This window comes from Equus quagga, chromosome 20, assembly GCF_021613505.1.
Source record: "Equus quagga isolate Etosha38 chromosome 20, UCLA_HA_Equagga_1.0, whole genome shotgun sequence".
In the NCBI taxonomy this organism is placed as follows: Eukaryota; Metazoa; Chordata; class Mammalia; order Perissodactyla; family Equidae; genus Equus; species Equus quagga.
The window spans coordinates 35,158,530-35,184,396 of NC_060286.1; the positions used below are offsets into that span (position 1 = coordinate 35,158,530).

Below are 25,867 nucleotides of genomic sequence, written 5' to 3' on the forward strand. Positions count from 1 at the left end.
GCCAGCTCCAGTGTGAGCTAGCTCCAGTGTGAGCCAGCTCCAGTGTGAGCCAGCTCTAGTGTGAACCAGCTCTAGCGTGAACCAGCTCCAGTGTGAGCCAGCTCTAGCGTGAACCAGCTCTAGCACACCTCTGCTTCCACCCCATGCCGTTCTCTGTCCTCTAGGACCATCATGGAGCTTAGCTCTTCATGCTCATTCATTATGTCATGAATTTGTGTGTGTGTGTGTGCATGAGCATCTTCCCTCCCATCAGATTGCTCCCTGAGGATTTAAGTTTCTCTCATCTCGCTCAAAGTCCCCAGCACGTAGTAAGTGCTCAATGAAGGCTAGCTGTCATCACTGTTACTGCTTATAGTATTGTAGGTATCCCCTGCATGCTAGCTAATTGCCTGAGGTTGCTTATCTTTGCTCCCCAGCAGAAATGTCCACTAGTCCAGACTCGGATCTGGCCCCTCAGTGGAATCTGTAGATGTGACATTTGGAGCAGGTGAGTTTCTGTCATCTATAACCTGCGTAACCTTGGGCAAGTCACTCAACCTCTCTGTGTCTTAGCTTTCTCATTTGAAAAATGAAGATAATGGTGTCTACTTCAGTAGAACTGTTAAAAGAATTGTGAAAAGTAGAGTTGTTGAAAGTGCTGGTAAGTGCTACGGAAGTGTTTCCTATTATTATTCCTGTTGGTGGTGTTGTAGGCATTCACCCTAGCTGGCTGACTGTTGAGTGGTTTTCCTGTTTTCTGCTCTGACCTCTCCTGGGCCTTCCTAATCCTGTGGGCTGGGTGTCGGGAGCCCCCCACCCAGTGTGGGCCGGGGGAGAGCCGCGTGGAGCGGTGGAGGCGGGCCTGGGCTGACCTGTAGTTGCCCTTCTTGGAGGCAATGTGCAGCGGGAGCATGCCGTCCTTGTTGGCCTTGTTGGCGTCGGCGCCCTGCGACAGCAGGAACTCCACCACCTCCTCGTGCTCGTTCTTACAGGCCTCGTAGAGGGCGGACGCATTGTCACTGGCCTGCGTGTTGATGTCAGCGCCTGGTGGAGAAGAGGCAGGTCAGTGAGTGACCAGGCCAGTCCCTGTCCTTGATTTGACACCCACCTTGGGCTGGGGGCCACTGTGCCCACCACCGTGACACACTGGATCACTTAACAATGACCCTTAGAACGGAGTCCACCCGGAGGACCCCCAGCTCCCTTCTGCAACATCCCGCCCTGGGCCCGCCAGCCCGAGCAGAGGCCTCCTAGAGGCTGAAAGCTGCTGCAGTGATGCTGGCGTTTCCTGGGGACTCACTGTGTGCTGGCCTCCCTGCTTTTCCTGTGCCATCTGAGCACTGAAGCACGGAGAACCTACACACAAGTGCCCCGGACCACCCAGCCCATAAGTAAAGAGCCAACACTTGAACCCAGACCGTCTGACGGCAGAAGCCCTGGCAGATGGTCTGATGGCAGAGGCCATGCTCTCTACCCTCATTCCATGTAAAAGGATCCAGACCCGACCCCGAGGAAAGCTCGTAGCTCTAGGAGAGTGCAGAGCCTCCAATAAAGAAGAACCCCGATAACTTTATTAATTGGGATTGGTTCTTCTCTGCCTTCCGTTTCAAGGAATAAGAAGGGGATTACTTCCTGGCTCATCTGAAGGAAACACTGCCCCGTGCGGATAGGAGGGGGAATCAAGCCCGGTGACAGTCTCCCTTCAGCCCAATCTCCTACACCTTCTCCATCGCCTGCTGGTAGTGGAGAGAACTCATGGGTTTCTCTGCAAAAAGAGTTGCAGCCTGTTCACCAGGCCCTCCTTATTCTGGGAAGAAATAGAACTGGGCTAGCAGTGAAATGTCAGTGAGGGCTGACATCAAAAGCATCTGTTAACCACAGCTCCTCTCTCTCTGGGCATCCTGCTCATCTCAGGCTTCCTGGTAATTTTTGAGTTTCGATGACTGATTTCTGGTGTAGTGGGAAGAGCACAGGCTTTTGCAAGAGGCAAGAACGAGTTGAAGTTTCTGTTTCGTGGCTGAGAACCTCTGGGGCCCCAGGCAGCCTATAGGAGCCTCTGTTTTCTCACCTGTGACCAGGGATCATAGTACCTACCAACCAGCGATGCTGTGAGGAGTAAAGAGGAGCATGTGAGTAAACATCTGCTGCAGCCTGAACGTCTGTGTCCCCAAATTCCTATGTTGAGACCTAATCCCCAGTGTATCTTGGGAGGTGGGGCCTTTGGGAGGTGATTGGGTTGTGAAGGTGGAGTCCCCATGGATGGGATTAGTGCCCGAATAAACGAGACCCCCGAGAGCTCCCTCGCCCCTTCTGGCGCGTGAGGACACAGTAGGAAGACGGCCGTCCGTGACCAGGAGCAGGCTCTCTCCAGCTGTCTACAGGCCACCCCGTCTGTGGCATTCGGTCACGGCAGCCTGAATGCACTGAGACACTCTGCCCGCACAGAGCCTGGCACAGAGAAGGGCTCAGCACAAGCCATTTCCCCGGGACGGAGGCCCTGGGCACAGGGGCTGGCTCTGGCTCCACCCTGATGGTGCTGACACGGCCGAGCTCCCTAAGTCAAGCTCCCTGGAAGCCGGGACGCCGCCACCAAAGCCGCCTGCTCACACGAGAATCTTTGGATTTGAAAATGGACTCAGCTCTCAAAGAGCACAGACCCTGGCTCACGGTGTCGGCAGGAGAGCTGCGCAGAGGTTCAGAGTCCACCGGGCCCCCTCGCCCCCTGGGAGCCCTCCTTTGGCCCAGCCCCCCCTGGCCTGGGCTCCCTGGACCCTGCCTGTGCCTCTTTGTTCTCAAGCTGGCAGCCCAGAGTTGTCCCGGCTGCAAGGAGGTGCCTTGGGTCCGTTTTCCCAACTGCTCAGGCACGTGCTGAGTAAGTGGATGCTTATCCGGGCAAATCCCACGCTGGTGACTCTCGAGGCCTGGGTGGCATGGCCGAGTGCAAAGAGCGTGCAGTTCACAGTCAGATGCAGTTCGCAATCCTTTAACCTCCCTGAGCCTCAGTGTCCTCATCCACAAAATGGGATGAGGACACTGCCGACCTCCTGCGGCTATGGGGAAAACCCCACTGGGCTGTTCTGGGGTCATGCTTAGTGCAATGTCTGGCACCTAGTAGGTCCTCAACAAATTATTCCCATTCAGCCCCAGGGTCTGGCTTACCTCTGGCCTCTCTGTTGCTAGAGAGGGAGGGTCACTTCCCATGGAGAGAGAAAAGAAATCAAAAGTGTTCTTGGGGGAGACCAGAATATAATGCTCTTTAACCAAAAGAACATCTGCTGTTGTCTTGGGTCCTTCTGTTACCAGGCCATCATAATGCAGGCACTGTTATTTTATTTTGCCCCTTTAAGTGAACAAAGATTTTTCACAGGCAAAGAGTGCAAAGACCAGGGTTCAAATCCCAGCTCTGCCATTAATTTGCTGTGTGACCTTAGACAAATAACTTTCCCATCCTGGTCCTTGGTTTCATCACCCATGAAACGAGGACGTGACCCAAATGTTGTCTGAGGTTCCTTTGGCCCTGAAGTGTGACATGGTGAGAAGAGAAGTGGTTGAGGTGTCAGGAGACCCAGAGTCTTGCTAGTTCTACCACTAATTTGCTACGTGACTGTAAATAAGTCACTTCCCCTTTCTGGGCCTCAGATTCCTCATTTTTAAAACAAGGATGTTGGGCTAGATTAGAGATGGTGAATACATGGCATGTGCGTCACGCCCTCCAAGTTTGTGCCTAATTACAGGCTTCCCTTGTAGATCTCAACACATTTCCTTCTGAGCCTAGACACAGCCTCAGAATCCTTCTCAACACAGCACTCCAGGAAGATACTATTACTCAATCAGAGTATGTCCACAAGATGACACCTAAACTTGCCTTCCCTTAGAGCTGATCTCTGAGGTCCTTCCCAGCTGGGCCCCTTGGGGCCTCCATGACACAGGGACCCCCAGCACTCACCGTGCTTGGCCAGGAACCTCAGGGCCTCCAGCTGCCCGCTCTGGGCAGCCACGAACAAGGGGGTGATGCCGTAGGCGTTCTTGGACTCCACCTTGGCGCCTCCACCCACCAGGATCTCCATGACCGGCAGGTCGTTGCGAGAAACAGACTCGTGCAGCGCCGTCCAGCCTCGGTTGCAGCGGTGGTTGGTGTCCGCGTTGTACTGCACCAGAATCCTCACGGCATCCACGTTCTTGCGCTCACAGGCTGTGCCCGGGGAGAAGCAGGACGGTCAGCAGGGCCCCCGGCAGCACCTGGCCAGCCAAGACTTCATTCATCCATTCGTCCATCAGTCATTCACTCAACAAATACCCACTGGCTCTGTGCTAGGGTTCGAGTCCCTGTGTTAAACCAGGACATACACTAAAAGGAGCAGTAATATTAGCAACGATATTTGCTGATGTGTACATGGCACTGGTTCTGTGCCAGCCACTCTCTTCTAAGCACTTTACAGGATTAACTAATTTCCTTCTCCCAACCACCCTTGAAGGATGGAGTGTTAGGCACAGAGAAGTTAAGTGACTTGCCCAAGCTCACACAGATAGTAAGTGGCAGAACCGGGATTCAAGCCCAGGTAGTTAGGAGCAGAGTCCCTGTCCCTGGAATGTTCCGGGATGCCCCTAACTTGTCTCCCTTTCCAGTGTTACCTGCTTCAGTCCTCCCCACTGCCAGGGCGGGAAGAGGAGGAGGAGGGCAGTGTCATATTCCTGCTCAAACCCCCCTAAAGGCTGCTCACTAAAATTGGGGTAAAATTTCTCTTCTGAGTGCAGCTCGTTAGGTCTGTCTCGACTGGCTCAGACCTCCCTTTTAAGCTTCCTCTCTCTCCAGACTCTCACAGCACCCTTGGCTCTGGCCAGACTTTTCACCAAGGAGGCTGGGCGTTTGTCCAAATCAACCACCCCCGGAAGATTCTCCAGGCCTGTCGGAAGGAAGGTGAGAAGGAAGAGAGGGGCTGCCCGTGTAGGGCTTCAAACAGAACCCCAGGCAAAGCGCTGCACCCCTCTGTGAAACGGAGGTCATAAGACCCTCCTGAGAGGATGCTGTGGGAGGACAGAGTGAGGTAGTACGTGGAAGGTTCCAGCACGGGGCTTAGCACATAGTAGGAGCACACGCAGGACCAGGCCCACGCTTCGGCTGTGACTCGCCCAGCGTCCTGGGCGCTCTCTCTGGGACAGCCAAGGGTCCAGGTGACGGCTCCGGTGCCCGGGCGGACCTGGGTTCTGGGAGATGTTTCTACTGCGTGTCTGCAGTGGACTCGGTTACCAGCTACCCAGTTCCTGCTTCCCATGGAATGTTCCAGATGCTGGATACAGACATGTGGGAAATCGGGGATTTCTGTCATTTCCATAATGTCAAGCTCTATCATTTTTGCAAGACCCAAGGCTGCTTGCTTAAGCGTGTGGGCATGAGCTAGACGCTTTTTAGCGTGGTAGTTCAGCGTGTGGTGCTAGTGTCCAGACACCGGAGTCTAAATCCCACCTCTGCTGCCCCTGGCTGGCTGTGAGACCCCAGCTACCTCATTTCAGGTCTCTGTGCCTCGGGTCCTCATCAGTAAATCGGGGGTACTGGCGGTGCGTACCTCATGTGTAGATGGATGTGAGGGTAAACAAAGGAACAGCGCCTGGCACAGAGTGAGCGCTCGACCAATGCCAGCTGCTGTGGGTATTCAGACTTTGCCTGGGCACTGCTCAGGCAGCCAGGGAACATCCTGGATGACGTGCTGAGCAAATCCGGCGTTTTTAATTTTCTTAAACATGCCAGAGGTGCAAATTCTCTCTCATGCCTCTTTGCCTTTGCCTGTGCTGTTCCCCCTGCTTATCCAGCTGGTAAATTTCTCCCGTTCAGGCTCAGCTCAGCACCCTGTTCTGTGGGTGCCCTCCCCCACCTCAGGGCTCCTCCCCTGTGTTCCCAGGTGCCTCAGGCCAAGCTCTTCATCGCCACAAGCTGACTGCCACGTTATCTGTGAGTGGATGCCCACCAGAATGTATCTTTTCATCTCTGAGCCCCCGATGCTCCTCGGGGTGCCTGGCCCGTGGGAGGACTTGGGGATGTTGACTGACTACGTGCACAGACGAACTGAATCATTTGTTACATAAGGGACACATCCGAAGAGGGTCGGGTCGCCTCCTCCAAAGTAGACCCCTTGGGGGTTATGACTTTGGGAGCAATGCTCCCGGTTGCCCATCCAGTTTCTGGCCCCCCGGGGGGCGCACCTTTGTAGAGTGGTGTCTCTCGGGACTTGTTGGAGATGTCGGGCTCAGCCCCGGCCTGGAGCAGTGATTGGAGGCAGTCCAGGTGTCCTCTGCACGTCGCCAGGTAAAGGGCCGTTTCCTCCTGCAGGGTGCGCTGGTCGATGGTTGCCGGGTACGCTGGGGAGGACAGAACAGGAAATTCATGAAGGATGAAGATACCCATCGCCCCCACCACACAGCAGCGGTCCCCTTTCCCTCCCAATTCCGAGGACAGACATGTGTGGCATCTTCAAAAGTTTACCATCCAGACTGCCCTCATCCTCTTGGCCCTGGGCTCAGTCGCTTTCACAGGGCTGGTTCAGCTTCCTGGTCGTAGTAATCCAGCTCAGATGCCACCTCCTCTGGGAAGCCCTCCCGGGTTGGGCCTTCTTATTCTCTGAATGACCCTGTCCTTCCCTTACACTCCCACCAGCAACTGCTGGAAGCTCAGGCTCACGCAGCTATGTCTGCCCTGGAGTGTGGTGGGCTGTCTGGGGTCCATGCTGCTTGAGGGCAGAGGTAACTCCTGCCTGCATGTGGTACCCGACCACATATAGCTTCGGGGGAAGCTGAGGCTCAGAGAGGAGGCCTGATTCGCCCAGGGTCCCACAGCTGTGAGGGATGGCCTTGGCGGGGCACAGGCACAGCTGCAGTATTCTCCACACCAAATCAGCCCCTGGAACATTCTGGAACAAGTTGGCAGTGGCTCTCCCAAAAGTCAGCCCTTCCTCATTCCTTTTCTAGGAATTAGGCTCTCCTGTCCTGGGAGGCCTGGAGAGGAGGCAGCGGGGAACCAAAGAGTGAGGGAGGGTGAGGGTGTTGTGGGTGGGGTAGGGACAAGTCACTTCTTCTCCCCCAACTTGGTGACTTCAACTCTGCAACCGGGGCGATAACCCTGCCTTGCCCCCCTTGCCAAGGTTGTTGTAGGGCAAAGCACACGAAGCTGCAGGAGGAAGGAGCCCTTGGCCCTGCGTCCCGTTCCCCCTCTGGCTGCCCCGGAGCCCCCCTCACCTTGCTGCAGGGCCTTCAGGCAGCTCAGCTGGCCGTAGTAGGCGGCCTCGTGCAGTGGCAGCCAGCCCTCCTTGTTGGGCTCTGCGAGGTTCTTCCCCTCCTTGATCATTGCCTTCAAGGCCTCTTCATCACCTTCCTTGATGGCCTTTAGCACAGGGTCCATGGGCCTGCGAGACCAAGGGGCGGGTCACTCAGGGCCCAGGCAGGGCTGAAGCGGGGCCAGGCAGCCTCTCTCCCAGAGAGAATGAATGCAGGGCCTGGCTGTGGCGAGGAGCCAGCCAGCTGTGGGATCACTCAATCCTGCTCATCCCTGCTGGTCTGGGGCAGATGCCCAGTCCCCTGAAGCCAGCGTCCTCCTGAATAAGGAGAATAATCCTTCCTAACCCTCCTGGGTTTGCCCTGGGAACTCGGCCCTGACCTTGGCCCCTCCAGCTCTCAGCTCCATCACGGCATCCTCAGCCCCACCATCTCAACCTGCCTGCCCAGGTCAGCCTCTCCCTGCCTCTGCTCATAAGGCCTCACATAAGCACAGCCTTTACATGTCTTTGCGTGGTTACTTGACCACTGTCCCTTTGAGACAGAGCTCCTTGGTGGCCGAAAGAGAATTCGGGGACCCCCTCTGTCCCTGTGGCGTCCAGCAGCTGTATCTATTGTTACACCAAGACCGTTTCTACCAAGAGGAGTTGGGCACACAGTGCCAGCCTCCAGAGGGATGGATAACCAGCCCCACAGGAGGTTTCAGCGATAATTAAACCCCTTCCCTGAGGGCGACGCTCCTGCATTTACGACGTCGTCCACCTTGGGGCCCGCTGGCCCTTTGAGCAGCTCTGAGACGAAGGCACGGACGCCTCAGAGGGGCAGTCTCTGCAGTGAGCACCTCTCTGGGTTCTTCCCAACTCCCCTCCTTGCTCCTGACCCTTGTCCTCAACCCCAGAACCTTTAGCTGCTGAAAGACTGAAATCCTTAAAGGATTAATAAATGTGAAGCCTTCGCTATTTGAAACTTCTGAATGTCAAAAAGATTTCAGGGCTAATGTGAAATGATAACTTCTTTGCTTGGCTCATGAAAGCCACTTTGTTTGCTCATTCATTCATTCGTTCATACCCTAATCTCCCTCCCCTCCATCCTTGGAGAGTCAGTGAGGACCAGGACTGCTGTGGCTCCAGATCCACTCCTGGAGAAGGTTCTGCATAAATGGTCCCATTTCCCAGATGGAGAAGGTGAGACTGCGGGCAGGCCTTGTTCCCAGGGCCCTCACCCGCATCAGGGGCCAGGACAGCCCCTTTACCCTCCCAGCGGCTTCCTCCAGCGTGAGCGCACTTCCTCCTGACTCTCAGCCTCTCTGGTTATTAATAGCTGCAGCACAGATGCCATTTAAGTTTCAGACCCGGCAAGGATGATGGGTGACTGACCAGATAAGCCCTGAGTCCCCATCAACGCCATCACTGCCACCTTGATGAGTTCCTCTTACCAGCGGCCAGAGCAGCCTCTGTTGGCGTCAGGAAAAGCCCCAGTGGGGTATGTGTCCCGTCCTTCTGGGGAGGGCTCCCGTGGGGCCCGAGCTGAAGTGTAAGAGAGGCGGGCTGGCTGCTCTTGTGGGTGTGACGGGTGGGCAGTGTCATGAGAACACTCCCGGGACCCACACCCAGCGTGGGTCTCGTCCAGCTGCGGGGCACAGACCCTGGAGCTCTCCGGTGCACACTCCAGCGGCTTCTCCGTGGGCTCAGCCAAAGTCCCCACCCCAGGGAGGGTGCGGGGAGGCCGCTGGGGGTGTCAGGCCATCAGAGACTAAGTAGGTAGATAGGACCCTGTAGGCCACTCTGTCCTCTCCAACCTCCTTTCACAGAGAAAGGAGACTCAGAGAGGGACAGCGACTCATGGGCTGTCACACAGGAAGAGGCAGCAGTGCCGAGACTAGAATCTGGGTCTCCCTTTTCCAGGCTGTCAAAATGCCTCCCGGCCCGCACCAAGGGCAAGGGAGCGGCAGGGTGTGAAAAGGGCTGGGAGGAGAAACAAAACACTGGCCAGTTGCCTCCTCCCCTCTCTGCCGCATAACCTAGAAGGAAATTGGGATTCCAGCGATGGGGCCCCTCTTTTGCTTTTAGCTGCTTCTAGGGTCACTATGGGCGAGCAGAGAATAGCACAGAGCTATTTTCCATGGACCCACCGAGCCCAGCACCCCGGTGCCAGGCAAACAGAATGCCTCCTGCAGCTCAGATTATTCCTGGATTTAGCACCTGGCACTGAACAAATAAGGCAACAAAGCAACTTGAAGCCTGTGGGTGTGGGCGGCGCGGATGTGCTCCGATAAACCCCGCTGATGCATGGGGGAAACTGCGACAAGCAGAGGTGCCTGACTCCTCAGCTTCGGCTCTGAGCTCCTCTGAGTTTCTAGGGCCGTCTCCCGGATCTCCTTCATGCTGGGTCCCCAGATTCAGAGCCCCTGGGGCTCCTCCAGCACACAGGGCCCACACTGGGGGCATTCGGGGTTAATCACAAGCACAGCCGGGCTGGCGGTTCCTTGAGGACGGGAGTCTGTGACCACCAAGCCCAGCTCAGCTGGAGCAGCTGGGTCTCTGAGGGACACACCTGGGAGGGGCGTGCCTGGGAGGTCCCTGCAGAGTGACCACGCTCCTGAGGGCTGTGGGCTTGCCTCCCACCCTCACCCCATCCACCCCAGTCGGGAGAGTGGGCCTGGATGGTCCTGGGGCCGGGCGGGGGTCACTTACGCCAGCTGGGCGTTCTGGCTGCGGCTGTATTTCTTCATGACCTCTTGGAACAGGCCCATGGGAGCCGAGGCCGGCGGGCTCTCAGGAGGCACAGTGGACCTGGAGGGTGCAGGGCAGGAGTGAAAGAGGGAAAAATACTCTGCATATGAGAAGCGGGTCATGGCTGGAGGCAGAAACGAGGATGGAGGGAGAGCGAGGGGGAGAGACTGATGGACAGACACAGGGCTCTGAACCAAAGCAGATGGCTGGGTCCTCTCTGTGTGCTGGACACAGCTGCTGTGTCTCTGGATTATTTTTGGCCCTTGGAGGAAGCCCTGGGAGATTCAAATGACCATATAAGACAACAATGAGGTTAACCTCACCCCTACTCCCATGGTGCCCCTCCCCAGCCAACCACACAGGAGGCAGATATGAAGCAAGGTGACATTCTTCACCCAGGAAGATGTGAGAAGTGGTCAGGTCTCAGGATGAAAGCGGCTCGTTCTCGGGCCTGGCCAGGATGGGTCCCAACAAAGATGCACAAGAGATTCATGGGGGTCGGGGCACGGGGCAGCAAAGCTGGGAAGCCAAGCCGGGTCTGTGCCCCCACTCCCACCTCTCTGGCTCCTCAGTAGAGGGTCCTGCCATCCCAGGGTCAAACAGAATAGAGGTTCCAGCAAAAGGATGCACAGGGAAGGTCACTGGGGCCAGAGCTTGGAGTCAGACCGACACGAGTTCAAATCCAGGCTCTGACACTTCCTGGCTGTGTGACCTTGAACAGGTTCAACTTTCCTGAGCTTTAGCTTCCAGAACAGCCCAGTCTCAGAAGGCGAGACCTGAGTGAGTGAATGGTGTAAAATGCTGAGTGGAGGGCCAGGCACAGGGAGGGCTTGACCCGTGTCCGCCACTCATTTTTTCATTATTCCACCTTTCTGAGCCTCAGTTTCCCACCCCATGAGCTGTTATGAGGATGAGCGGGTGAAAGGTGTTGTGGCCACTCCACAAATCCAGATCAGTTGGGTTTGTAGTGAGAATGGGGCATGTGGTCCACGCTGGCCCTCAGGTCAGGCCCTGGTGCCGTGGACACCCCAGCAGGCCGGATCTGGTCTCCTGTGCCCCTTTGGAGGTGCCTTGTGGGATTAGGGAAGACATTGCTACTGGCAACCGGCACCTCGTGGGGCATGGAAGTAATGGAGCTGTGACCCTGAGAAGGACCCACACTCTTCCAGGACAGGCCAGAACCTACAGATTGTGTGGATACCCTCGGCAAGGCCCGAGCGTGGTGGGAGGGCCAGCGGGCAGAGAGAGAAGGGAAGCACAGCCCATTCCTTTGCTTCAGCTCATCTCGGTGGAGGGCTCCGGGCCAGCCCTCTTCATCCTCCTCATCACTGTCCTAACCTTCGACCTTTCTTGGGTCCCTTCCGCTTGTCACTGCCTACCTTCTCCTGAGCACCCACCAGGTCGAGCTTGGCACCACGACAAGTCCCATTCGTTTGTCCTTATTCATTAGCCCTAGAGCGGGTGCCCATGTCACTGCCTTTTACAGCCGAGGACACTGAAGCTCTGAGGGGTGGCTCGCTGCCCCAGGGTCACATGCAGCGTCGGCTGGTAATCCAGCAGAGAGTCAGACTCGCATCCTCGGCAGAGGTCCTGACACTGTGCTCCCTCCTCCAGGGGCCTGGTCTTTTCCCGGCTCTTCGTCCTCTCTCCAGCTCTCAGGCCTCCACACTGCCAGGCTCTGCCACTTTGAACAAGCCCCTGCTCCTTTTTGTGCCTCAGTTTCTTTGTGTGCAAAATGAGCAGGCAGGACCAGACGGGGGGTTGCCCACCGCCGTTGTGGCCGTGCAGCCTCTGCCGAAATGATCTCGTGTGGAAGCTCAGCGTGTCAAGCGGATCTGAGAGACCACATCCTGGGGACGCCGGAAAGCTGCTGGTTCAGTGTCGTCACCCGCACTTGCTCCTGGCCCTGAAAAGGGGAGAGTGCTGGGCAGGCTGGAAGGTGGCCTGGGGCCTCGGCAGTCCCCAGCCCCGTTGTCTTGACAAAGCCCTGGGCTTTTGTCTCCACATGGTCCTGGGGTCCCGGCCACCTTCATCACTGGTCCATGTGTGGCCCCTCATCACTTATTGTTGCAGAATGTTTTTCGCAGGGTAATACACACTGGTAAAAACCCACGCACCACCCTAAAACTAGGACCTGTCTCTGATTGCATAATCAAAACAGCAACAACAGGACAGTGAGGCTGGTGAGGGTGGCAAAGAGATGGTGATGACATTCCCTCGAGATCGGGCAGGACATCACTCATTTCCATCCTCCCTGCCACCTGGGTGGAGATGGGGGGTGTGTTGTTCCCACTTTGCAGAGGAGGAAACGGACAGACTGAGTTCCACGCAGGAGAATTTCCCAGCTCCCACTCAGTGCCATGCCCTGAACTGGGGCCTGGGGAGGCAGATCGATAGGACACTTCTTTTTGTTGATTCCCAAGAGGTTCAGAGGCCAACGGGGTGGGAGACAAGGACACACACAGCCACAGAGCTGCAGGGGAGGGGCTGAAAGAGAGGCCGGAGGACTCGTGCTGGGAGCCCTGAAGTTGGGTGCGTGAACTTGGTTTTAGGGGCAGGCAGGATGGGTGCTCCGAGCTGCCGGGTGGCGAGTCTCAAACTGAAGGGGGAGCCAGGCCCCTGCTGGATTCCGAGCTCTTGCCATCAGGCTGCAGGCCCCGCTTCCCCTTGGGCCCAGAGCAGGGGAATTCCCAGCGCGCTGAGTCATCAGAGACGAGAGGAGCCTGGCGGGATGTGGGTGCAGGTCATGACCTGGAGGAGGCAAAGGTAGGGCCCCTACGCTCTGTGTGGGCGAGCAGCTCGGGGGTCAGGAGGGCATCACCACCACCCAGCTTTCAGCAGCCCTGTCCTGGAGTCCAGCTGGTCCCGGCTCCAGACACGAGTGAGGCTCGGGGAGAGTGAGGAGCAGTGCTGTGATGACAATGCCCCTAACCTCTCAGTGAGCCCTGTCTGAGTTAGTAAGAAGCCCAGGCCAGCCCCAGGAAGGGTATTAAATTGGGCTGGACCTGGCTGAACGCAGGTGGCAAGCAAGCATCTTACTAGTGGAGGGAGCTAACAAATCAAGGGACTCCTCCATCCCCCCACCAGGCGGGGTCCCGTATTTGTTTTCTCACTGGTCCTCAAACCAATCCCACATCAAGCACGGGTGTCATGACTGGCACACTGCCTGGCACACAGTAGGTGCTGGATAAACTTAAATGAAGTAAATAAAACAAACGAAAGCCTTTGAAGGAGTGATATCCCACATGGCATTCTTGCTGCCATGTCGTTTCACCCCAACACCTCAGACGCCTGGAGGATCAGCCCCTCCCTCTTGAGTAGAGGGAGGAAGAGCTCATATGGTGGAGCCAGCTCCACCCCCATTCCCACGGGTCTCTGGAGTCAGCCTCCCACCTGGAGAGTTCTGCGTCTCCCTCACCCACTGGCCAATCCATCCTCCCTGGGCTGGCCAGAGAGGAATCGCACGTGGAGAACATGTGCTCAGAGCTGCAGCAACTTCCGCCTTCCCATCGCTAGCTGAGATGTGTTGGGTGCTGGCTATGTGCCAAGATGTGATGGGCACACGGCCCAAAGCACCTCATTTCATCCTCTAGTCCACTTTGCGAAGGGGATGTAATTGGCTCCCTTTTGCAGATGAGGAAACTGAAACTCAAAGAGGGCTGCTTCCTCTAGCCTGTTTGGTGAACTCCTATTCATCCTGCAAAGCCCACCTCCTTGAGTAAGTAAGTCGACACTTTTTATGTCCCTCTGAAACCAAGGCAAGCCTCTTGGCTGCGCCCTTCCTATTGGGTCATTAGGTACCTGGGCCTTTACCCTCATTAGACTGTGAACTTGGGGAGGGCAGAGACCAGGCCTGATCGATGTCCAGGTACGGAGAAGGCACTGGCCCATCAGAAGTGCACAGTAAGTGTGCGTGGCTTGATTTGAATTGTTTGCTGCTGTGCACACATCGGCCCAAGCGAGTTCCTGCTTCTTGCTTTCTTCCTTTATTTTCTTAGAAATATAGCCTTAAATAAATTGCAGAAGTTTAAACACTGTGAAGACCCAGCTTCCTGGACCAGCTCTGGCTGGTCCATCACGGCAGCCTCGGGGCCCCGCTTTCACGAGTGCACGGACCCCACTTCTCCCTGGGATGGGCAGCTGGGGCTGCCTGAGTGTTGGCACCCTCAGTGGGCCGAGGCCTGGCGGTGCTCCTCGTGCATGTTTCAAATGGCATCCCTCACATCACAGTGGGGGAGAAGCCGGTGGGAAAAGGGCTTCTCTGGGATGCTGATCTGCCTTTCATCTCTAGGATCCCAAAGACTCAGTTGACCTTTATGTCCACAGTCGCCATTTTGTCACAAGATGATAACAATAAATTACATTCCTAGAGAATTTTATTGGTTTCCAAGCGCACTTGTTTGTCTAAAAACATTCACTGGGCACCTGCGATGACCCAGGCTCTTGCTGGGCACTGAGCATACAAACATACAGTGAGCGATGTCTGCTCCCTGACCCCAAGGAGGTCACACGGTGCAGTTGGGGACACTCTCAGGAGGCCAGATAATTCCCTCCTGGGGTGACATGAAAGGCAGTCAGGCCATGGGCACTCAGCGAGGCAGGAGGGGAGGTCCATTCAAGATGTGGGGTGTGGGGAAGGCTCCCACACCTGCCTTATCTTATTTGCGTTTCATAAGAACACTGCTCGGTGGGCTAGGTAAGGTTTTGTTATTGCCATTTTAGGGATAAGGCTGTTGGGGATCAGAAAGGTTAAGTAATTTGCCTAAGGTCACACAGCAAGTAAGTGACAGAGGAAGAATTCCAACCTCCAAACCCACTTCTTTTTCCACTCTCGTCTGCCGCCTCTTCATTCACTCCTTTATTCACCCATTCATTGGCTCACAGACAGCTATTGGGTGTTGCCATGAGTCAGGCACTGTGTGCTACACACGAGGCTTCACACCAGAAGATGGTGAGGCCCCTGCCCTCAAGGAGTTGACAGGAGATTTTCACATATTTAGGAATATGAGGTACCTATTCAGGTTCAAAATGGATGCAGCTTGAACCAAAAAGCCTGACATGGCCTATCAAACATACGTCGTACCTCTGCTTAACCATCTGTCCCGGGTTAGTCCCTTTCCCAACATCACGGTTGTGTTGACCTGCTAATACATCTTTGAAACTTTCACGAAAATGTGTCCCGGGTGTGTTTAACGCATGTTCTTTGTTCTAAAAAGACGTAAGGCTGTACTGAAAACCCTGCTTCTCCAGAACGTTTTCTAAGGCGTTCCCGGGTGATAATCCTCACTCCGGCTCAAGTAAACTCACCTTATTTCTCTTATCTATAGGATGGTTGTTGGTTATTTTGCGTCGACAGAGTTCACAGGTTAATGGCAGAAACAAGTACATAGAAATTGTAAGTTGCGGTCAGGGCAGTGAAGGACACAGCCAAGCGAGGAAGAAGGGGCGACCCACTTGACCCAGGAGGGCGGCCAGGCAGGATGCTGAGGAGGTGACATTTCACCTGAGGCCTGAAGGATGAGGAGGAGCCGGCCGTGTGGAGCCCTGGGGGCACGTGTGATGTCCTGTTCCTACACCTGCTCTGGGTCTGTGTGGATGGAAGCTGTGACATTCAGGGGTAGACGTGAAGAAGGACTCCACCAGGTCCTGTACGTACTGTAAGTCCGTGTCTGGGTGTGTGAGCACAAGCCTGTGTGTCTCAGGTCTTTGGGGACCCTGAGCCTCTGTGAGTGCGAGGCGGGTGTAATGAGACCAAACCGCACTTCAAGGTGGAGGAGGGAGAGGAAGCACAAAGAGGCCTTTGCAGAATCAGCAGAGCGGGTTACTAGTCTGAACTTCAGAGCAGGCCAGACTGTGGTTCTGTCCCTGGCCCCACCGTGCCCGTATTTTCTCATGTGCAAAACGGGCACAGAAACATCCTGCTCGCACAGCTGTTGTAAGGATCGGTGCCGGGCACACGGGACGCACTCAGCGTGCACTGGGGGGAAGGAGAACTACACTGAAAGTCGTAGCAAAGGGATTCGCTTCCCAGCGGGGCCAACTCCAGCCTCCTTCCAGAGACGAGGGGACAGAACCCAGCCCAGGAGGTTTCAGGTCACAAAAGCAAGGAGATGAAGGCTGAATCCTTGTCCCCTACGGCCCTCGTGCCTGGATCTTAGGGGGGGGGCCGCATGACCTTGGCTAAGTCATTTCACTTCTCCGTGAGAGCTTTCTTGAAGAGTCTGGGTGAGTGTTTATGCCCCACGGTGGGTCTCTGCTTCCTTACCAGCTAGAGGAGAGAGGAGGTCGGGGCCAGACCTCAAGGGCCTGCTCAGTTCTAATGATTTTAAGTGTCCCCAGGACTCCCGGGGGGGGGGGTCCCGTGCTGGGGAGAAGGCTGCAGGTGCCGCTGGCCGGGCCGGCTTGAGCAGCAGGCCCAGTGGAGCAAGGACGCTCTTCCGTCTATCTGATCTCCTCCTGAGACAGAGGAACCTGTGGTCTGGCTTCGGCTGAGCCGGCCAGAACAGGAACCAAGGCCCCCTAGAGCACCCTCACAAGTTCTAGGCTCTGGGCTTCTGCTTTGCAGGTTGGGTCACAGAATGGGACGTGCTCAGGGGCCGCTCAGGAACCGGGAGACTTTCCACTCCTCCAGTTGCCTGAGGAGGCTGCCGGCCTTCCCCTGTAACGGGGCTCCTCAGGGCCAGGCATCCCCGGCCTCTGCCCAGCCTGCCTGGCGGAGGTGGGCCAGCCTCGGGAAGGCCAAAGTCATTTGGGGAAAACCCTGCTACGTTTCCTCAGGGGACGGGTCTGAGACACACTGTCACCCACCTTCATCCCTGTCAACCGGGACTGGACACTGGACAAAGTCTATTTGTCATTGCTGCTGCTGTTACTATTACTCTTATTAGAGAAGGAAGCTGAGGTTCAGAGAAGCCCAAGGTCACACAGGGAGTCAGCTGGCTGCTGGAGACAACGAGACTTGAGGCCATGCCCCAAGGTAACACGAACACAATTGTCACAGCAATTCCCATCCTCCTGCCACCAACCCGCAAATATACACTTGACTTGGACTCAGTGGTGAGCAAAAGCATTTTTAAAATTTATGTATTTCTTTTCTAAAAGCATTTTAAGACTCAATACTTAATTACTCCTCTGGCTCCACCTCCTACAGGGGAGGTGTCCTCTAGATCGGCACGGTCCAATGCGGGAGTCGCTGGCCATAGATGGCTAGTGAGCCGTCGAGACGTGGCTAGTCCGAATGAAGATGTGCTGTGAGCGCAAAATATACACTAGGTTCCGAAGACTTGGTGTGAAAAAAAGAATGTAAAAATCTCATTCGTAATTTTTGTATTGATGACACGTGGAAATGATAGTATTTTGGACATCAATTAATTTTAACCTGTTTCTCCTTACATTTGAATGTGGCTATAGGGTATTCACAGTTGCACGTGTGGGATTGCAGTTGTGGCTCACGCCATGTTTCTGTCAGTGTGACATGGCGCCGCTCTAGATGGTCCTGCTTCTGGGGTGATGAGGTCGTGCCGAGACTGGGGAGCCAGAGCAAGGAGGCAGGACAGCCCTGCTGGGCGGATGGCATTCGCTTCTCAGACAGGTTTTCCCAGGGAGACTGCGTAGAGGGGTTTGGAAGCCCTGGCCAGACTCAGAACATCGGTTCTACTGTACAGACATAAAGCCAGGAGTGCAAGGCCAAGCCATGGGCTTTGGAACCAGATAGTTCCAATCTCTGCCTCACCACCTACTCGCTGTGTGACCTTGAACCAGTTACTCAGCCCTGAGCTTCAGTTGGCTCATCTGTAAAATGGCAATATAGCATCGAGCCTCCTAGAAGGTCCTTAAGAGGATTCAGTGAGTTCAAGTGTGTGTAGCACCTAACACAGTGCTTGGCACCGTCAGAGCTCAGTAAGTTCAGCTAACAAATATAATCCACTAAAGTGATAAAGGGCATCCTAGAGACAGGGATAATTTAGCCTTGGGTTAACAGTGTTTGGCATCTGCACTCAGTGGATGCCCCAGCTGGCTTCTCCTTGCTCACCTGGTCCATGGGTAGAAATGGGCAGGTTGGCGGTTGACACGCGTGGACACAGTGGGCTCAGCAGTGGTAGGGCCCCGAGTCTTGTCAGCCAGGCTCTGCTCAATGGCCATCTGGACCAGCTCATCCTCACTCAGGCTGCTGTACAGGCTGTACTCCTCGCGCCCGATGGTACGCTGTTCGCCCCGAGAACGGATCTCCGTGGCCATCCTCCTCACCTCTCACCCCAGCCTCCAGGAGAGGCACTCCGTGGGAGGAGCAAGCAGCAAATCAGAAGACCCTGTGAAGAGACCAGAACCATCCTGGTCACTAGCAGATTTGCAAGATAGTGATGTTAACCCACAGGGAAGGCTGTACCATCTTCTGGCAATCACACAATCATTTTTTATGCATTCGTTTTGTCATATGATCCGCTCAACCACTCATTCATCTACACGTCCATCTACCCGACCACTCACCTGTTCACCAATCCACCCACTTATCTAACCATCCATCTAACCATCCACCCATCTGTCTAGTTATTCAGCCTCCCATGCATCCAACTATCTATCCAGCCACTCATTTATCCGTCCACCCTCCCATCTGTCCACTTATCCGTCCATTTATCCAACTGTTCATCCATCCATTCAACTATCCATACTTCTATCCATCCACTCATGTGTTTATCATCCAACCATCTACTAATTCCTCCGTTATCCATCCTCTGATGTATCTGTCCGCCTACCCTTCCACTTATCCATCTATCTTCCCCTCTATCCATCTATACATCTATCTTTCCAACAAACCATCCACCATTCATTTTTCCTTTCTGGACAGCCTATCTATACACTTATGCATGCAGCATTAAATGAGAGATTATTTATTGAGCACCGACTGTATGTCAGGCACTCTTCTAAGCGCTGTGATCCAACAATGATCCCTGCCTCCATGGAGCTTACACAACAGAGCTTATACGCCTTCATTCCGATTGTCCACCAACACCCTGTCCGGGCTCTTCCCCATTTCTCTGCACTGTCCCAGAGCTGAGAACACTGGAGATGGATCAGGCACGGGCCCACTCCTTCAGATCACATGACACAGTTAAAATCAGTCGTTAAGATAATTTGCCATGTTAATCCCAGGGACTCTCTTCTTAAAAAAAAAAATGCCTCGGGGAGAAATGGACTTTGGTTGAGTCAACTGCTTTCAGGAAATCAACTAAGCCTGATTTTCATTCCGTCAACTAAGCTGACACGCGGTGTGACTGTAGGTCAATGGCTCTTAGCCCTGGCTGGACATTAGAATCACATGAGGTCTTTTTAAAAATTTCCAAAATGCCAGTGCTATAATTTGGTTTGTTAGGCAAACATTCACCCCATTCCCCTTGGAGGCAGAGTGCCCCCCACTCACTCACTGAGATTGGTCTTGGCCATGTGACTTGCTCTGGCCGGTGACTGTTGGTGGAGAATAAATGCTGATTTGGGATGCTTTGTTATGCCACATTCTTGTGGCTGTAGTTTACTGATACCCAAAAGATTACTTCACAAAGAGGACATCCAAATGGCCAACAACCAAACGCAAGGGTGCTGCACTGCACAAGTGTTTGGGGGAAACTCAAATTAAGACCCCAATGCAATACCACTATACACTCATCAGAGTGGCTCAAGTGAAAAAAGACGGGAAACACCAAGCATTGGGGAGGATGTGAGCGAGTGGAACGCTCAACACCATTGGTGGGTGGGTGAAACGGTAAAACCACTTTGGAAAATTGATGGCATTTGCTAAAGCTAAACATACCCACATCCTGTGACCCAAACATCCCACTCTTAGCTCTATGCCCAAGAGAATTGTGTACGTGTGTTCACCAAAAGACAGTTCAAGAATATTCATAACAGCACCACTCATGATAAACCCAAACGGACACTCCCCAGTGTCTATCAACATTTGAATGGATTACTGCATCGTGGTATGTTCTCATGATGACTAGCACGCACCAGTGAAATCGACACGTGGTCACTACACACAACAGGATGAGCGTCACAAACCACAGCGAGCAAGTAAACCACAGCGAGCAAGTTGGATAGTGAAGAATGTATATACGCGATTCAATTTACATAAAGCTCAAGAACAGGCAAAACTAAACTGTGGTGCTGGAAGTCCGAATGGCGGTTCCCTTTGGGAGGACACACACGAGAGAGACTTCCGGGGAGCCAGTCACGCTGTATTTCTCGATCTCAGTGATCACGTGGCTGGTTGATTCATTTCCTTTGTGAGCATCCCTGATGCTGCTCGAGTCTGACTGGTGCACTCTCTGTGAGCAGCTTCTACTGCGATAACATAGCTACTTAAAAATAGATGAAGTCGGTTCTTGGGGCCGGCCTGGTGGCACAGCGGTTAAGTGCGCACGTTCCACTTCTCGGCGGCCCAGGGTTCAGATCCCGGGTTGTGGACATGGCACCACTTGGCAAGCCATGCTGTGGCAGGCGTCCCACATATAAAGTAGAGCAAGATGGGCACAGATGTTAGCTCAGGGCCAGTCTTCCTCAGCAAAAAGAGGAGGATTGGCAGCAGATGTTAGCTTAGGGCTAATTTTCCTCAAAAAAAAAAAAAAATATAAAATCAGTTCTAAAAAGTATCGGTGTTTGGGCCCCATCTCCGACCAATTAAGTCAGGACCTACCCTCTCTGAAGGGGCCCCCAGGTGGTGGGGAGCCACCACTTTGGAGAATGACCAGTCATAAATTACAAGTAGAGGTGGGACAGCCGTGGGGGGGAGGGGACAAGGGGTGGCACCAGACACAGCCATTGATAGATATTCCTTTGTCCAATTCCTGTTTCAGTCCTGAGAGTAACAACTATTGCCCTATAAAGCGCTAGCAAATGAGAGTTGTTATTATTAAACAAATCTGGGCTCTTCCAAACCTGAGAGGAGGCTGCAGACCCAGAAGACGGCAGATGGGCGGTGCGAGGGCATTTGGGGACCATGACGGTTCTTTGCTCTGCCAGTCCTTCCTGATGCTCTCCCTCCAGTGGCTCCTCTCACCGATTCTGCCTGACTCAGGCCTTGATTTCTCCTGCCTGGCCTCAGCCCACCCACCCACTGTCAGCTCTGGTACCCCGCACCCCAGACCTCACCAAGTCCCTTCTCTGCCTAAGAGAACAAAGCCTGCGCCCCTTGCCCTGGCCTTTGAGTCCTTCAAAATCTAGTCCTCACCCTCTTGTCACCCTCTTCCTTCGCACACCAGACCTGACCTTCCAGGTAAGGCAAGGACACCCCCAAGCCACCTGTGGTTCCCACTCCATTGCCCTTGCTTGGGCTGTGCCTAACACATCCCCCTCTGTTCTACACTCTTAGAACTCCTTCTCATCCCTCAAGGCCCAGAGCGAGTGCTTCCTCTTCCAGGAAGCCTGCCCAGATTCTTCTGAGAAGTGTTCTGACACTAGAACTTCTCCCTCTGGGCTGTGGTCAGTACTTCATGTGTGGACATGACCCCAGATCCTCTTCCCCAAGGCTAGTGCCTTATGCAAAGAGAAGGCCCAGTGAAAGTTAACCGCGCTGGTGCCCAATGTCTCCAGAATGGTAGCGTGTGGCAAACCCTCTTGACGGCCCGCCCAACAGCCATTTCCCCCATCTTCTCTGCCAGCAGACCCTGGCTTTGCTCAGCAACAGCATGCCCTCTCCCATGGATGAAGCATGATTGTTCCAAGCCAAGTGGGACAATCTTGCTGTCCCCTTGGCCAGTGACCAGTTTAAGAGTGGACATGTAGCTCAGTTTTGTCCAAAGAGACATAAAGGAAATTCTGCTGGGGTCTCCTAGGAAGGACTCTCCTTTTCCTGATGCAAGGGAAAGCTGTGAAGGAAATGACTCCTCACCCACACTCCTGCTTTGTACTTAGAGGACTTGATGCTTGGAGCAGTGGCAGCCATCTTGTAACCATGAGGGGGACAGTGTTGATACATGAGTTTGACAGAGTTAATGATAGGTCTTCTGGGTCCTTCGTTATATTCTAGAGCTGCTAAACCACTGCTGAGTCTGCCCACCCGGGCCTGCTTGTTAGGTAAAGACAGAAGATCCTTATGGTTTAAGCCAGTGTTAGTTAACACATAACATATATAACAGTGACTATTACATGCAGTCAAAACTGTCATAACACATGGTTCTCAGGCCTGGCTGAGAGTCCCGAAAACAGACCAAGGCCCTGGTCCCACCCAGACCACGAACTCGAAGCCACCAGGGCTGAGGCCCAGGCACGGCCGTGTCCAGGGCTTCCCTGACAATATGAGCATGCAGCCAGGGCTGAGAGCCACTGCTCCAGATCCGTATTCGGGCGGCCTCCCTGTGTTCCACACCAGGGGAGGGGAAAGGGGCGTTGCGACCTCAAAATTATTTGTGCCTGATGTTTGGGGTGTTGTTATTATTATTATTTTGCAGCAGTAGCATCACCAACGTCACTTTGGTTTATTATGAACAGAGCCCAAGACTGGGGATCAAGAGATGGGTTCATGTCCCAGCTCAGCCTCAGGCACCTCTCTTCCTTCTCGGGCCCTGGGTTTTTCCATCCATTAAATGGGAGGATGGACGAGGGCCCGCCTTCTGGCTCTGCCATCCTGACAGGGGGCACCATGAAGCTGGGTGGTCCCACCCCAGCTGGTCAGGTCTGGCTTCCTGCCCCGTCCCTGCTTCCCTGTGGCTGAGGTCCCTGCGGGTCTGGTGGGCCCAGGTCGGCCTTCAGGGGGGTGGGGAGGGGGCTCTGCCCAGTGAGGAAGGACCCCCTCGGCTTCTCCAGGGCCAGGGTCTGGCTCTATCCCCCAGCTGGCATAAGGCAGGGCTCAGTGCATAGGGTACTACACTGACCGGAAGTGTGGATGCCCAGTGCCTGGCCCAGCATCAAGGTGCCATCTGAGGGCATCTGCTCCAGGACAGGGGAGGAGGGGGACGAGCACTGGACTCAGAGTTAGAGGCCTGGCTTAGAATCTCCATGCTGATGCTGGAGTGCTGTGTGACCTCAGCCAAGTCCCTGTCCCTCTCTGGGCTTAGTTTTCCCATTGCAAAAGGGGAGTTTTGGCCACAAGTTTTCCAAGGGCTCTTCTAGTTCTAAAGCTCTACAACTCAGTGAGATGTTTGGTTTAGCCCTGTGCTATTGAACTTCAAACTGTCTGTCCTGGGGGTCCCCTATGCCCATCTTAACAGGTCCGCCATATGTAAAGAGCTTAGTGTTGATCATGGGGGAATAGGGACCTGGATGGGAGTGGAAGGATCTCAGATCTGGATGTCAGGAATCCTAGGATCTAGTTTCACTTCTGAAACTTACTAGCTGTGTGACCTTGGTCAAGTCACTTCCCCTTCCTGGGCCTTGGTTCCTTTACCAGTGAAAATGGGAGCGAGACAACCCTCCTCGCCATGTTGTAGGAGCAACACACGGGCTGGGGCATGCACGGGCAGCTTGTGAGGGGTAGAGCAAGCATTGACCGGGATCCTTCCAGCCCCTCACCCAAGGTGGCTGTTGGCCCTGCGGCCTGGCGTGGGCTGATCGGAGGCGTGTGGACAGCTCCCGCTACCGCGCCTCTTTCCGGCCCAGGCACCTATGGGACGCGAGGGCAGCCAGGTGACGTCGCCTGGAACCGCCAACCTCCTGTAGCTAACTCAGACTCACCAGCCCTCCCCCTTGGGTAGACCACGTCCGCAGACTTTTCCATTTGTCGCTTATTTCATGGCGTTGCCGTGACAACAGCCCCCAGAAGGCAAGAACATTTTTTGTTGAATTAACTTATTAATTCTTCAGCACTCCTGCTCCTTCCAAAAGGACTTGATGCCCCCATGTGATTGCTCCCATTTCACAGATGAGACAGTCAGGGCAAGAGGAGGGTTCGCTCCACACACACGGATTCTGAGCAGACAGGGGCGACCTTGCCGTCCTGGTCCAGCCTGTGCAGTGGGCACCACACCAGGCCCTCGGCCCACACAGACGAAGGCACACACAGATGAGTGAGGTGAGGGTTGACTTTGAAGGGACCATGAGGGAGAGGGTCTCTGCCTCTGAGACGGCGAACTCCCGCCCTCCACTGTGGGCAGTGATGTCTCTTGCTTTTCCCGCTGAGATCCGCAGCCTCTGAGGGTCCCCGGGTGAGTCACCCATCTTTAGAACCTTCACGCGCAAAACGGAGATGCTAGTGAATACCATTCTTAAGGGCTTGGTAGTAGAACCCAGAGGGCTCCGTGCTGGGCCTGGCCATTAGCAAGTGCGCGGTCCAGGCTGCTTCAGGAGGGGAGCCCTCCATCCCCAGGCCTGTGCAATTACAGGTTGGGATGCCTCCCAGGGACACTGGGGGCACATCCCTGGGGGCTGGTGGGGCGGCTCAGCCTCAGCATGAGGGGGCAGTTATGAAGCAGCCGGTGGGGTCAGCTTGACCAGGTTCAACTCACAGCTTTGCCAGTTATTAGCTAGGAAAACTCCTAGAATCTCTATTTCTCCACCTAAAATTGACCTAATAAAAGTACCTGTTTCATGGCGGGGGCATGGGGGGGCTGGGGGGAGAGATCCAGGCTGATGCCCTGCCCCCCTTTCACGTCAGTTTCCCCTCAAGGTGCTGCTGCCCAGCTTGATTTCTGAGGCCTTTGCCTGGGGGCCGGGCCAGCTTCTAGGCCTGAGTCCTGGAGACAGGCCAGCAGTCTCCAGGGAGCCTCTGGGAGGCTGATTGGGAGAAAAAATAGCCCTTTCCCAGGGCAGGCGGGAGTGCCGTGGGCCTTCTCGGTCAAGCCAGGGGCCTGCAGAGGGAGCAGTGTGTGAGGGTGACCAAGCCAAGGCCAGCTTGGAACTGGGGAGACCGGACCCCCTGGGGCCTCCAGGGCTCTTTTTTGCCTCCTTTGCTGTGCCCCAAATATTGGCCCCAGGGCAGCGGCCTCCTCTTCCGGGTGGCGTCAGTAAAGCGGGGCTAGCCGCTGTGGCAGGGTTCCTTGAGCTAACACATGCAAAGCACTCAGCACGGTGCCTGCTCCATCCACAGCCAGTGTTCTTCTAACTGGGGCCTCAGTTTCTACATCTGTGAAGTGGGCGCAGAAACCCGGGTCCTCGCAGGGCTGTGGTGAGGATTGAACAACAGCATTTGGAACGTGGTCCTTCCCCCCCCCCTCCACCGCTTCCCTCCCCTCCCCACAATCCAGGCTCGCCAACATCCAGGGGCTGCCTAGGAGCTGGGGTGGGGTCTCTGTGGCTGTCTGGGGGCTGCAGTGGGAGGAGTGGCTCCCTGACTGTCTTATCAGGAAATCTGGGGGTGGGGGCAGGGCTGGGAAGGTGGAGGGCAAGAGGAAGGGCTGGCGGCCGTCCTCTCGCACCCCAAGCTCCCTTCAGCCAGAGGCTCAGTCGGGAGTGGGGAGTGCGACCCTGGACAAGCCACCTCCTGTCCTCAGGCTGTTGTAGATGGAGCCCACATTGCCACTGATCTGCCTTCCCTTCCCTGTGCCGTCACCTGGCTAGTCCTCCATCCAGACACAGTTCCTACATCTCCTCCACCAGGAAACCTTCTGGATCTGACGGCCGCGGCATCTGAGCTGCCTCCAAGTGCACCCCTCACGTTCTGTTGCTCTGACTGCCTGCTATGGGCCTGTGTCCCTGGAGAATCTGGAAACTTCTGAAGAGCAGGACTGTGTCATTCGTGTCGCAACCCCAGGACACAACCCAAGGCCAGGTACACAGTAGATGTTTAATAAGCGCTGCCTGGACAGGCGAATGAATGATAGGGTCAAACCTTGGAAGCATAGCTCTTACTGAGAAGATAATTGCGTGGTAGATGGTGGAGCTGCTGGTCTCCGACTGCCTGAGTTCAACCCTGGCTCTGCCACCTACAGGCCATGTGATGGGGAGCAGGTCACTGCCACCCTCGGTGC

The 25,867-nt window shown here is 55.0% G+C and overlaps 1 protein-coding gene across 1 annotated transcript in view; it reads right to left on the reverse strand.

The window, feature by feature from the left end:
* ASB2 (ankyrin repeat and SOCS box containing 2) overlaps window positions 1–25,867 on the reverse strand; it is a 44,009-nt gene that overhangs the window by 12,571 nt on the left and 5,571 nt on the right. The window contains exons 2-7 of the mRNA XM_046647590.1: window positions 18,007–18,283; window positions 9,936–10,034; window positions 7,207–7,373; window positions 6,178–6,333; window positions 3,926–4,171; window positions 852–1,023 (exon numbers count right to left, since the gene is read on the reverse strand). Coding sequence (XP_046503546.1) covers window positions 852–1,023; window positions 3,926–4,171; window positions 6,178–6,333; window positions 7,207–7,373; window positions 9,936–10,034; window positions 18,007–18,212 — 1,046 coding nt within the window. The 5' untranslated portion in view covers window positions 18,213–18,283. The remainder of the gene's footprint in view (window positions 1–851; window positions 1,024–3,925; window positions 4,172–6,177; window positions 6,334–7,206; window positions 7,374–9,935; window positions 10,035–18,006; window positions 18,284–25,867) is intronic.